Genomic DNA, 11027 nt, shown 5'->3' on the forward strand with positions numbered 1-11027 from the left:
AAAGATTTAATTGAAATCTGAGGGGCAACGTTTTGGGTGGTGGGAAGATGGAATGAGCTGTTGGAGGAGGTAGTTGAGGCAGAAATGAAAACAACATTTAAAAGACATTTGGACAGGTACATGGATAGGAAAGGTTTAGAGAGATGTGGGCCCAACACGGGCAGGTGGGATTAGTCTAGAGGGGGCATCATGGTCAGTGTGGGCAAGTTGGGCCAAAGGGCCTCTTTCCATACCGTATGACTCTATAACAAGACCGGAGGAGTTAAAAAGCTACTGTTCCTTCAGACCAAGGTTACCAACCTACTAAACTCTGGCCTTTCAGGTTGAGCAGTGGAGTCCTGAGACCATAAATCTGAATTCTCTGGGTTGTAGATTTAGTGATAAAGTGGCCTGGAGTTCAGTCACAGATCCAACAACAATTCATTCAGCAAGCTGCCAGGCTAATCCCATCCCCCCATTCCAATGGCCAAATGACTATCCCTCAAGCTTCCCAATCCCACAAGGAATTGCCGCAAAGCATGAAAAGGTTTTGACCCAAAAACCCTCTTGGTTCCCGAGATAATAACTATCTGTTTCTCAGGGCTTGGAAGAAGAGAGAGCCAGTGCACAACAGTTGTACTTTATTGACACAGTTACTGGCTGACCTGCTAACTGCCATCGCCTTCACTTTACATCAAGAAACCCTAGATTCACACTTCAAGGCTACACAATGTGGAATGACCACGCATTAATCACGGGTCTACTTCATTTGGTGAAGCACAGTTACAGATAAACCTCAATGTCATTGTGTGAACACCTGACATTTTAAAATTGTAATGACGAACTGAGATATTAATACTGGGTGGATTCCAATCATAATTGTATGTGTGATGGTAAAGTCGTGGGTCCTCTTTCTCGCCTTAGGCGGTCACTTTGAACGTCATGTGCTTCTCCACATTACGAGTGATGGATTCTGTTCTCTTCTCTCGCATAACAGAGGAAGCACCTGCTGCAAAATAATGAGAGGCATGTCAACGAGGCAATAGTAGCAAGACCCACAGATCCAAACCTTTCCTCTTTCACCCTTACTCGTCCCACAGGGAGAAATGAAAGCACTGTCCAACCTAATGCCACACATCTGCTAGAGCCATTGGCTCACCGTGCCAGAGACCCGGGTTCGATCCTGACTTTGAGTGCTGTCTGTACGCAGTTTGCACATTCTCCCTGTGACCCCGTGGGTTTCCACTGTGTGCTCCGATTTCAAAGAGTCATTCAACGTGGAAACAGGCCCTTTGGCCCAACTTGCCCACATTGGCCAACATGCCCCATCTACACTAGTCCCACCTGCCTGCGTTTGGCCCATATCCCTCTAAACCTGTCCTATCCATGTACCTGTCTAAATGTTTCTTAAACATTGCAATAGTACCCACCTCAACTACCTCCTCTCCACTTTGTGTGAAAAAGTTAACCCTCACATCCCAAAGATATACTGGTTTGTAGGTTAATTGGCCTTTGTAAAAGTGGCCCCAGTGTGTAGGAAGTGGATGAGAAAGTGGGAGAACGTAGAACTAGTGTGTATGAGTGTGATTGTGTGTTTTGTTTGCTTTTTATTGTTATGACCGTATGGTAACGACATTTCGTTCAAACTTTTTTGAATGACAAATAAATTCAATTCAATTCAATTGGATCGGGACCCTTCTTCAGACTGACGATAGAGGGGAGGGAACTGGAAGTAAGAAAAGGCCAACCTTTCCCTCCACTCCTCTCCCCGCTATTTTCAGTCTGAAGAAAGGTCCCGACCCAAAATGCCACCTATCCTTTTTCTCCAGGGATGCTGCCTGACCCGCTGAGTAACTCCAGCACTTTGTGTCCATCTTTGGTATAAACTAGCATCCTTTCCACATGTTATCAAAGGTCTACCTACTGAGTGTGGCTCTGATCTAATCAACGTGATTCACCAGCCAAAGAGCAGGCTTGATTCAACCGGTAATGATCTTGGACAATGTAAAATGTGCATCAAGTGATGAGGTGAGTGGACATCTTTCTGATCACCCTTTGCCTACAGTTGTGGGAGGTGACATTGCCCTTAGATTTAGCCCGGTACCCGCTGTAGTTTGAGTTGAGTTTATTATCACGTGTACCAAGATACAGTGAAAAGCTTTTGTCGCGTGCTAACCAGTCAGTGGAAAGACAAACATGATTATGTAATCGAGCCATCCACAGTGTACAGATACATGGTAAAGGGAATAATGTGAATAACGTTTAGTGCAAGATAAAGTCCAGTAAAGTCTGATCAAAGATAGTCCGAATGCACACTGTATAAAGAAGGGTCTCAACCCGAAGCGTCACCTATTCCTTTCCTCCAGAGATGCTGCCTGACCCGCTGAGTTACTCCAGCATTTTGGGTCTGTCAGCTGTAAGGATGTTGCTCAACCCTGCTCTTCCACATGACTCATGATCACAGAACTCTGTGAAACTTTAGAAAGATCGAGTAAGAAGGCTTGATCCGGCCCTTGGGAGCAGGTACTGGATCACAAGATGGTCTTGGAGAGCTTCTAGGCAACAAGAAACAGGCCCTTCAGCCCACCGAGTCCCCGTCGCCATCGATCACCCGGTACACTAGCACCATCCTACACACTCAGGATCGAACAAGGGTCTCTGGTGCTGTAAGGCATCAACTCTCTACCACTGTGCCACTCTCTGTTCATGTCCTACTAAATATATTTTTATTTCGTTTTGATTCTCTGAAACATCTGGGAGTTCTTCAAGCAACTTGTTGGGTCATGTTGGACGTTAGTCTTGAGCCGCCACATTCCTATGCATCTGGAGTCGGAGAAAGATACGAGTGAATACAGGTGGCCAGCGCTGGCCGGAGACGCACGTGGACCAGCCGCATAACTACCATGACCACATGTCAGTGGCCTGGGATCTCGCATCTCACTCTCACAATTCCCCAAAAGCCTTTTGACCATCTCCTGGACACCAGAAAAAAGTGTGATGGAATACTCACCTGGAAAAGTGCAGTGTCAACTATTTGCAAGAATCTTACAGCACAAGAAAATAAGAGCAGGAGCAGGCCACTCGGCCCCTCAAGCCTGCCCCACCATTCAATTTGATCATGGCTGATCTGCCCCAGGCCTCATCTCTTGTTAGCTTCCCATTAATCAGCAATTCCCATTAACACTCGGGACAATTTACAGAAGCCAATTAACCTATAAGCCTGTGCGTCTTTGGTAGGGGAGGAAACCGGAGCACCCGGAGAAAACCCACGCGGTCACCGGAAGAACGCACAAACTCCTTACAGATAGCGCCTGTTGTCAGGATTGAACCCGGGTCTCTGGCGCTGTGAGGTAGCATCCCTACTGCTGCACCACTGTGCCACCAAGATTGTGAAAAGAATGGGATGTGACAGACACCAAAACAAAACGTACCAAAATGTCCCGTGTTGACTGACCTTCAGACTTGTTGTGAATCAGCCCCAGTCTGTCCTCTTCAGCTTCCAATAATTTCCTGTAGGTCGCAATCTCAGCGTCCAGCTTCACCTTGACGTGTAGCAGGTCCTGGTACTCCTGCAGGTACTTGGACATCTGGGACTGGGTCTCCTGTAGGTGGAACTCCAACTGGGAGATGGCTTGTTGGAGGTTGGCTGCTTTCTCCAGGTGCCCGGTCTCCATGTCTTCCAGCTGGCCCTCCAGACACTGGTTGATGCTTCGGAGGGAGTTGATCTCGCTCTCCAGCTCATCTGTCTCCTGCTGCAGGATGCCGATCTCCTCCTTGGTGGTCTGGATCTGCCCGTCGAACCTGCTGGCGCGCTGATGGAGGCTGTTCAGCTTGTTCTTGTACCAGGCCTCGGTATCTCTCAGATTCCTGGCGGAAATCTCTTCCATCTCCACCCGGATGGACCTCAAGGCTGCTCCCAGATCCGGGTGGGCCGACTCGAGTTCGTCCGACACCTTGGACTCCTCGATCTGACGGGTCAGGTCGGTCACCTCTTCCTCATGCAGCATCTTCAGGAAGCCCATCTCGGCCGCCGCCTCCTCCATCTTCCCCTCCAGCTCAGCTTTCCGCAGGGTGGCATCAGCCACGTCCTTCTGGAATTCCCGCAGGACCCTCTCGGCTTCATCTTGGAAGGGGGAAGCAAACAGATGAATCAACGGCAGCCTCTGACCAGTAAACACGTGCAAATTCCACACCGGCAGGCACCCACAAAAAAACACGTGTATGTGCTGACACATGCATTCTAATGTACTAAATGTTCACAACATCACACACTTACACTTAGGCACATGCATGATGCAGACATGGAGAAACAACAAACTGCAGATGCTGGTTTACACAAAAAGACACAAAGCGCTGGAGTAACTCAGCGGGTGAGGCAGCATCTCTGGAGAACACGAATAGGCGAAGTTTAGGTTAATACCCTTCTTCAGACTGGTGGGGACGGGAAAGCTGAAAGAGAGGAGGTGCAGGACAAAATCTGGCGAGTGGTCGTTGATACATGTGGGGGGTGGGGGTTGATACATGTGGGGGGTGGGGGTTGATACATGTGGGGGGTGGGGGTTGATACATGTGGGGGGTGGGGGTTGATACATGTGGGGGGTGGGGGTTGATACATGTGGGGGGGTGGGGGTTGAAAGGCAGATGGTTGGACAGAGATGAAAAAGACAAAAGGTGTGAGAGAAAGATCGAAGAAGTACAAGAAAGGAATATAGGGGGAAGGGGAGGAAGGGATGTTCAGCCAGGTAGGGCACAGGGATGAGAAGTAGTGGTGGGGGGGTTAGGTTATTTGCCTAAAACTGGAGAATTCAATGCTCAAACCGTCAGGTTGTAAGCCACCCAAACGGACCATGAAGTGCTGTTCCTCCAATTTGCATGTGGCCTCACTCCGGCAATGGAGGAGGCCCAGGAGAGAAAGGTCAGTGTGGGAGTGGGAAGGGTAATTGGAATGGTTAGCGACTGGGAGATCTAGTAGGCCTTAGTGGAGCGAGTGGTACAGGTTTAAGGTGAGAAGCGGCTTAGCAGGGATCTGGAGAAAAGATACTTTCACCCACCGGAAATTGGAGGAACAGCACCTCATATTTCGCCTGGGCAGTTTGCAGCCCAGTGGTATGAACATCGACTTCTCCAACTTTAGATAGTTCCTCTGTCCTTCCCGTCCCCTCCTCCTTCCCAGATCTCCCTCTATCTTCCTGTCTCCACCTATATCCTTCCTTTGTCCCGCTCCCCTGACATCAGTCTGAAGAAGGGTCTCGACCCGAAACGTCACCCATTCCTTCTCTCCTGAGATGCTGCCTGACCTGCTGAGTTACTCCAGCATTTTGTGAAATATTCACCCAGTGGCTGGTTGGAATCTGAAATGCACTGCCTGCGGAGGAAGGTTCTGTCACGACATTCAAGAAACATCTGGACAAGCAGCTGAAGGCATAGAATACATGGGCCAGATTCTGGTAAACAATAGGCACATGATTTTTATTGCACAGAGATGGAATGCTTAAGGGCATATTTCTATGCTGCATGACTCGACAACTCTAACATAAAAGAAGGTAAATTTAAAATGGCAGGTACATTTATTTTTCTTGGTGTCTTCAAACCTAGGGCCAGGAATATTTAAATTGTTTCCTATTTCAGCACAGCTACTAACCTCTGACTGTGAGTGATTATGTACACTGTTACCTAGTTACGTGGGGTCAGAGCCAAGCCGAGCGGCTAGTGTGAACATTTGGGAAGTGTTTGGTGCATTGCCCTGTTTCTCGAGCAAGACGTAGATGTGACCTTGTGCTGTGGTTTTGCTGATCTGAGCCAGCGATGGGGGATATGATGGGGTGGGGAGAGGCCCAGGCTAAGTATTTACCTCCAAGAGGAATTTTACCCTCGTTGCTTTGCAAAAATCAAAAGCTTGTAATTTGGGATTTAGTCGTGATGCCATTGTTCTGGTGATCTCCACACCCAATGGTTAATCTGCCCTTTATGAAAAGCAGAACAATATCTGTTTTGCATTACAGTTAATGACTCACGAGTGAAGTCACTCAACAAAGCTGCACATTCATGCACTTTGTGTGACTGGGTTGTTAATTGGCAGCAGTGTCTTCAGCTGCCTTGGTCCTAAGTTCCGAGTTTGCTCATGGGTACTAAACTTGCACTGAAGATTTTTCCTCCTTCATTTCCATTCTCAATAACCCGCAATGGCACGCAGTCTAGAAAACATTCAGGTTTAAAACACTCACTAAATATACAAAGTGCTGGAATAACTCAGTGGGTCAGGCAGCATCTCTGGAGAACATGGATGGTTCAATAGTTCTTTATTATCACATGCACTGAGGTACAGTGAAATTATTTTGTTTTTAAATGCAGTTCAGTAACTTATTACTGTACGTGGGCGACACAGTGGCTCAGCGGTAGAGTTGCTGCCTGACAGCGCCAGAGACCCGGGATCGATCCTGACGTCAGGTGCTGTCTGTACAGAGTTTGTACATTCTTCCTGTGATCGGATGGGTTTTCTCCGGGTGCTCCGGTTTCCTCCCACACTCCAAAGATGTACAGGTTTGTAAGTTAATTGGCTTCTGTAAAATGTCCCTAATGTGTAGAATAGAATTAGTATGGTCGGCGCGGACTCGGTGGGCCAAAGGGCCTGTTTCCACGCTCCATCTCTAAACTAAACTAAATAAACACAATCGCAGATTAAATACACAGTAAATAGAATTGGCCCACTGAGACCATATACAAGAGTTACCAGGTTTTGGCGCTGTGATGTTTCGGGTCTGGACCCTTCTTCAGACTTTGACTCAGAGCTGCCTTCAGAGACTGAAGAAGGGTCTCGACCTGCAATGTCACCTGGTCATGTTCTCCAGAGATGCTGCCTGACCTGTTGAGTTACTCCAGCACTTTGTGTCCTTTATGGTAAACCAGCATCTGCAGTTCCTTGTGTCTACATTAAAATACCCACTCTCATGTGTTAATCCAGCCTCCCCTCAGTTTCATTAGCTCACTCAATCCTGTTTAAGCAAGTCACAAGCCATCAACATGCCAGCGAAATAATTGTTTAACTGGATTCAGTGACTGTCTGATATTTATGGCCACACAAGAGGCTGCAGTTGCTGGAATCTTGAGCAAGACACAAAGTGCTGGAGGATCTCAGAGGGTCAGGCAACATCTGTGGAGGGAATGGATAGGTGACATTTCAGGTCAGGACCCTTCAGACTGATTGTAAAGGGGGGAGAAAGGGGTGGGATGGGACAAAGCCTGGCAAGTGATAGGGGATACTGATGGTGGGGGGGGGGGGTGATTGGCAGGTGGGTGGAGTAAGTGACGAAGGCTGAGGTGAAAAGGAGACAAAAGTGTTTAGATAAAGGGAAGAGGTGGAGAAATGTGGAAAGTGGGGTTGGGAGGAGGGGATGTGTGGGGTGAGGTTGGGTCAGTGCAGGATTAACATAGTAGCAAAAGTAGCATTTGCTGGGCTGCCATCATTGGTGGAGCGGGAGAACGTGGGGCGCGGGCGGTGACATCATCTTGTCCTGTATTTAAGGCCCCTTTATAACATATGCTATGGGCCCCGTACTACCTTAATCTGGCCCTGGGTTAGGGGGGTGGGGAAAATATATTCATGGTCCCTAGTTTTAGTCTCCAATGGCAGACTGAATTAACAAACTAACCACCTACAACCCCAACAGGTTGTCACTAAAATCGACCTAATTCCACTTTCTTGCTAAATCTTTCCAAAAAACCGAGCCTTGAATATACTTGGACCAATATTACGTTCTGGGATAGAGAATTCCAAATCTTCACAATTCTGTGAATAAACAGATTCTGCCTAATCCCTTTGTTAAATGTCTGACTCTTTCTCCTGAAGTCCAGGTTCTGAACTTCTTCATAAAACATAGAACAGTACAGCACAGGAACAGGCCCTTCAGCCCACAATGTCTGTGCCGAACATGATGCCGAGTTAAACTAATCTCCATTGCCTGCACGTGATCCATTCTCTGCATACCCATGTGCCTATCGAAAACACCGCTATTGTATCTGCCTCCATCACCACCCCTGGCAGATCGATCCAGGCCCCCACCACTCTCTGTTTGTAAAAGCTGGGAAGAAACTGTCTCTGAATCTGGAGCTGTATGTTTTCACATTTCTGTGCCTCTTGCCTGATGGGAGAGGGAAGAAGAGTCCCCAACTTCCCCACTCCCTCAGGCAGTGCATTCCAGATTCTAATATTCAGATGTTGTCAAGCTGGAAAGGGTGCAGAGAAGATTTATGAGGGTGTTGCCGGTACTCGAGGGCCTGAGCTACAGGGAGAGGTTGAGCAGGCTAGGACTCTATTCCTTGGTGCGCAGGAGGATGAGGGGTGATCTTATAGAGGTGTACAAGATTATGCGAGGAATTGATCAGGTAATACAGTCTTTTGCCCAGAGTAGGGGGATTGAAAACAAGAGGACATAGGTTTAAGGTGAGGGGAAAAGATTTAATAGGAACCTATGGGGTAACTTTTTTTCACACAAAGGATGGTGGGTGTATGGAACGAGCTGTCGGAGGAGTTAGTTGAGGCAGGGATTATCGCAACGTTTAAGAAACATTTAGACAGGCACATGGATAGGACTGGTTTAGAGGGATATGGGCCAAATGCAGGCAGGTAGAACTAGCGTAAATGGGACATGTTGGGCAATTTGGGCCAAAGGGCCTGTTTCCACACTATATGACTCTACGACCCTCTGGGTAAAAAGTATATATTTTTCAAATCCTTTATAAATCTCCAACTCCTAACCCTAATCTATCCACCTATCGCTTGTTAAACTCTGTCCCTTCCCCTTCCTCTCTTCCAGCTTTCTGCCCCTTCTACAATCAGTCTGATGAAGGATCCCGACCTGAAACATCACCTTTCCATATTCTCCAGACCCTGACCCACTGAGTTACGGCTTTTGCTTATGTCGCTCTGGTGACCTGGCTGAGCCCCTGCCTCCACTAGAGCAGGCACATAGAAAGGAAAGAAGTAGAGGGCCAAATGCGGACAAATGGTAGTCACAAAGTGCTGGAGTAACTCAGCGGGTCAGGCAGCATCTCTGGAGAAAATGGATAGGAGCGGCAATGGGCCACCTTGGTCGGCGTGGATGCATTGGGCTGAAGGGATTGTTTCTGTGCCATTGTTTTCTCTGACAGCGCCAGAGCCCCAGGTTACATCCTGACTAGGGTGCTGTCTGTACCGAGTTTACACGTTTTCCCCGTGTTTTCTCTGGGTGTCTGGTTTCCTCCCACTTTCCAACGACGTCCAGGGTTGCAGGTTAATTGGCTTCGGTAAAAATTGTAAATTGTTCCTGGTGTTAATGCACATGGGTGATAGTGTTAATGTACATGGGCGATAGTGTTAATGTACATGGGTGATAGTGTTAATGTACATGGGTGATAGTGTTAATGTACATGGGTGATAGTGTTAATGTACATGGGTGATAGTGTTAATGTACATGGGTGATTGCTGGTAGGTGCAAGCTCGGTGGGCCAAAGGGTCTTTTTCCACTCTGAATCTCTAAAGTCTAAAGGGGGCTAGCATAGATGGGGCATATTGGTCGGCATGGATGCGTTGGGCTGAAGTGCCTGTTTCAGTGCTGAATAACTCCACCACACCCCCTCGGGCAATGTGTTGACTCACCCTGTCGATCCAGCTCCTCCTGACACTTCAGCCTCCAGCAGTTGACGTGTTCCTGGACGTTGCCGGTCTCGATCTTAGCCAGCCCCTTCTGGTGTGCCAGCTCCTCCACCAGCTCCCTCAGCTCCTTCAGCTGCTGCTGGTACTCTGCCCCCGGCCCCCCGGGCTCTCTGAGGCGCTCCCTCAGCGCCACCGCCTCCTGCTGCAGCTGCCCTTTGCGCTGCTCCAGGCTCCTCACCTTGTCGATGTAACCCTCGAAGATGCCGTTCAGTTGCTGCATCTCTTCCTTCTCGTTCCTCTCCACCGCTGGCCCCCTGGAGCGGCCACGTCCCCCCGCCCGGGACTCGTTGGAGTGGGACCGGTGGCGGGACGGGGAAGGGCTCGGGACCCTCAGCCCGCTCTTGTTGCATCTGCTCATGGAGGTGGTCTTCGTGCTGTAGGAAGAGCTCCTCATCCTCGCCTCCTCTGCCAGCTTTCTCCTTGACTGCTTCCCCCCTCCCCTGCTCCGGCCGGTGTTTTATAGGGATCTGTGGGAATGTTACGACCACCCTGTAACTCTCACAACATTTTTGTGTGATTGCTCGCGAAGCCTGTGATGCCTGCACTCACCGTCCGACAGGCAAAGTCACACCCCACTGCTACATTACTCAGGCCTGTCACGTCCTTCACCCTCCCTCTCTCCCCCTCTCAACCCCGCCCCAGATCCACATTTTCTAATCCCCTCGCCTTAAAGGTGTTAGGTTGTTAAATGAACTTCTGAGCTGATGACACATTTGCCTTTGCTCTATTTGTGAATTTCCCCAGGACATGTCAAAAGATTCCTTTTACCTCCTGTAAGAGATTCCCCTCCACTCCAACACACGCCAATGCCTCTACTTCCTTAGAAGGCTTAGGAAGTTCGGCATGTCCCCCAACAACTCTCACCAACTTCTACAGATGTGCCGTAGAAAGCATTTTATTGGAATGCATCACAGCATCGTTTGGGAACAGCTTATTTACTCAATACTCTGACTGATGAAGGCCAAAGTGCCAAAAGCCTTTTCTACCTGACTCGACCTTCAAGGATCCATGCACCTGTACTCCTAGATCCCTCTGCTCTACAACACTACCCAGAGGCCTACCATTTACTGTGTTGGTCCTGCCCTTGTTCGACATCCCAAAATGCAACACCTCACACTTCTCTGTATTAAACTCCATCAACCATTCCTTGCCAAGACCGCAAGAAGTTGCAGAGAATTGTGGATGCAGCCCAGACCATCACACAAACCAACCTCCTTTCTGTTGACTCTATTTACACCTTACGCTGCCTCGACAAGGCCACCAGCATAATCAAGAAAGAGTTGCACCCTGGCCACTCCCCTCTCCCATCGGGCAAGAAGTGCAGAAGTGTGTAAACGGACATCTCCAGATTCAGGGA

General features: G+C 48.7%; 1 protein-coding gene across 2 annotated transcripts; it reads right to left on the reverse strand.

Moving 5' to 3' along the window:
• Nucleotides 1-624: 624 nt before the first annotated feature.
• vimr1 (vimentin-related 1) lies at nucleotides 625-10232 on the reverse strand. Of its 2 annotated transcripts, none has more exons than XM_078396855.1 (3): nucleotides 9614-10232; nucleotides 3434-4102; nucleotides 625-985 (listed from the first exon to the last, which is right to left on the reverse strand). In XM_078396855.1, the coding sequence occupies exons 1-3, from the start codon at nucleotides 10062-10064 to the stop codon at nucleotides 900-902; spliced, it is 1206 nt and encodes a 401-aa protein (XP_078252981.1). In that variant the 5' UTR covers nucleotides 10065-10232; the 3' UTR covers nucleotides 625-899. The 2 variants fall into 2 exon arrangements, with proteins under 2 accessions (XP_078252981.1, XP_078252980.1); XM_078396854.1 differs by having other exon boundaries at nucleotides 625-988.
• Between the last annotated feature and the right edge of the window lie 795 nt (nucleotides 10233-11027).

The sequence above is a fragment of the Rhinoraja longicauda genome, chromosome 3, assembly GCF_053455715.1.
Source record: "Rhinoraja longicauda isolate Sanriku21f chromosome 3, sRhiLon1.1, whole genome shotgun sequence".
Taxonomy (NCBI): Eukaryota; Metazoa; Chordata; class Chondrichthyes; order Rajiformes; family Arhynchobatidae; genus Rhinoraja; species Rhinoraja longicauda.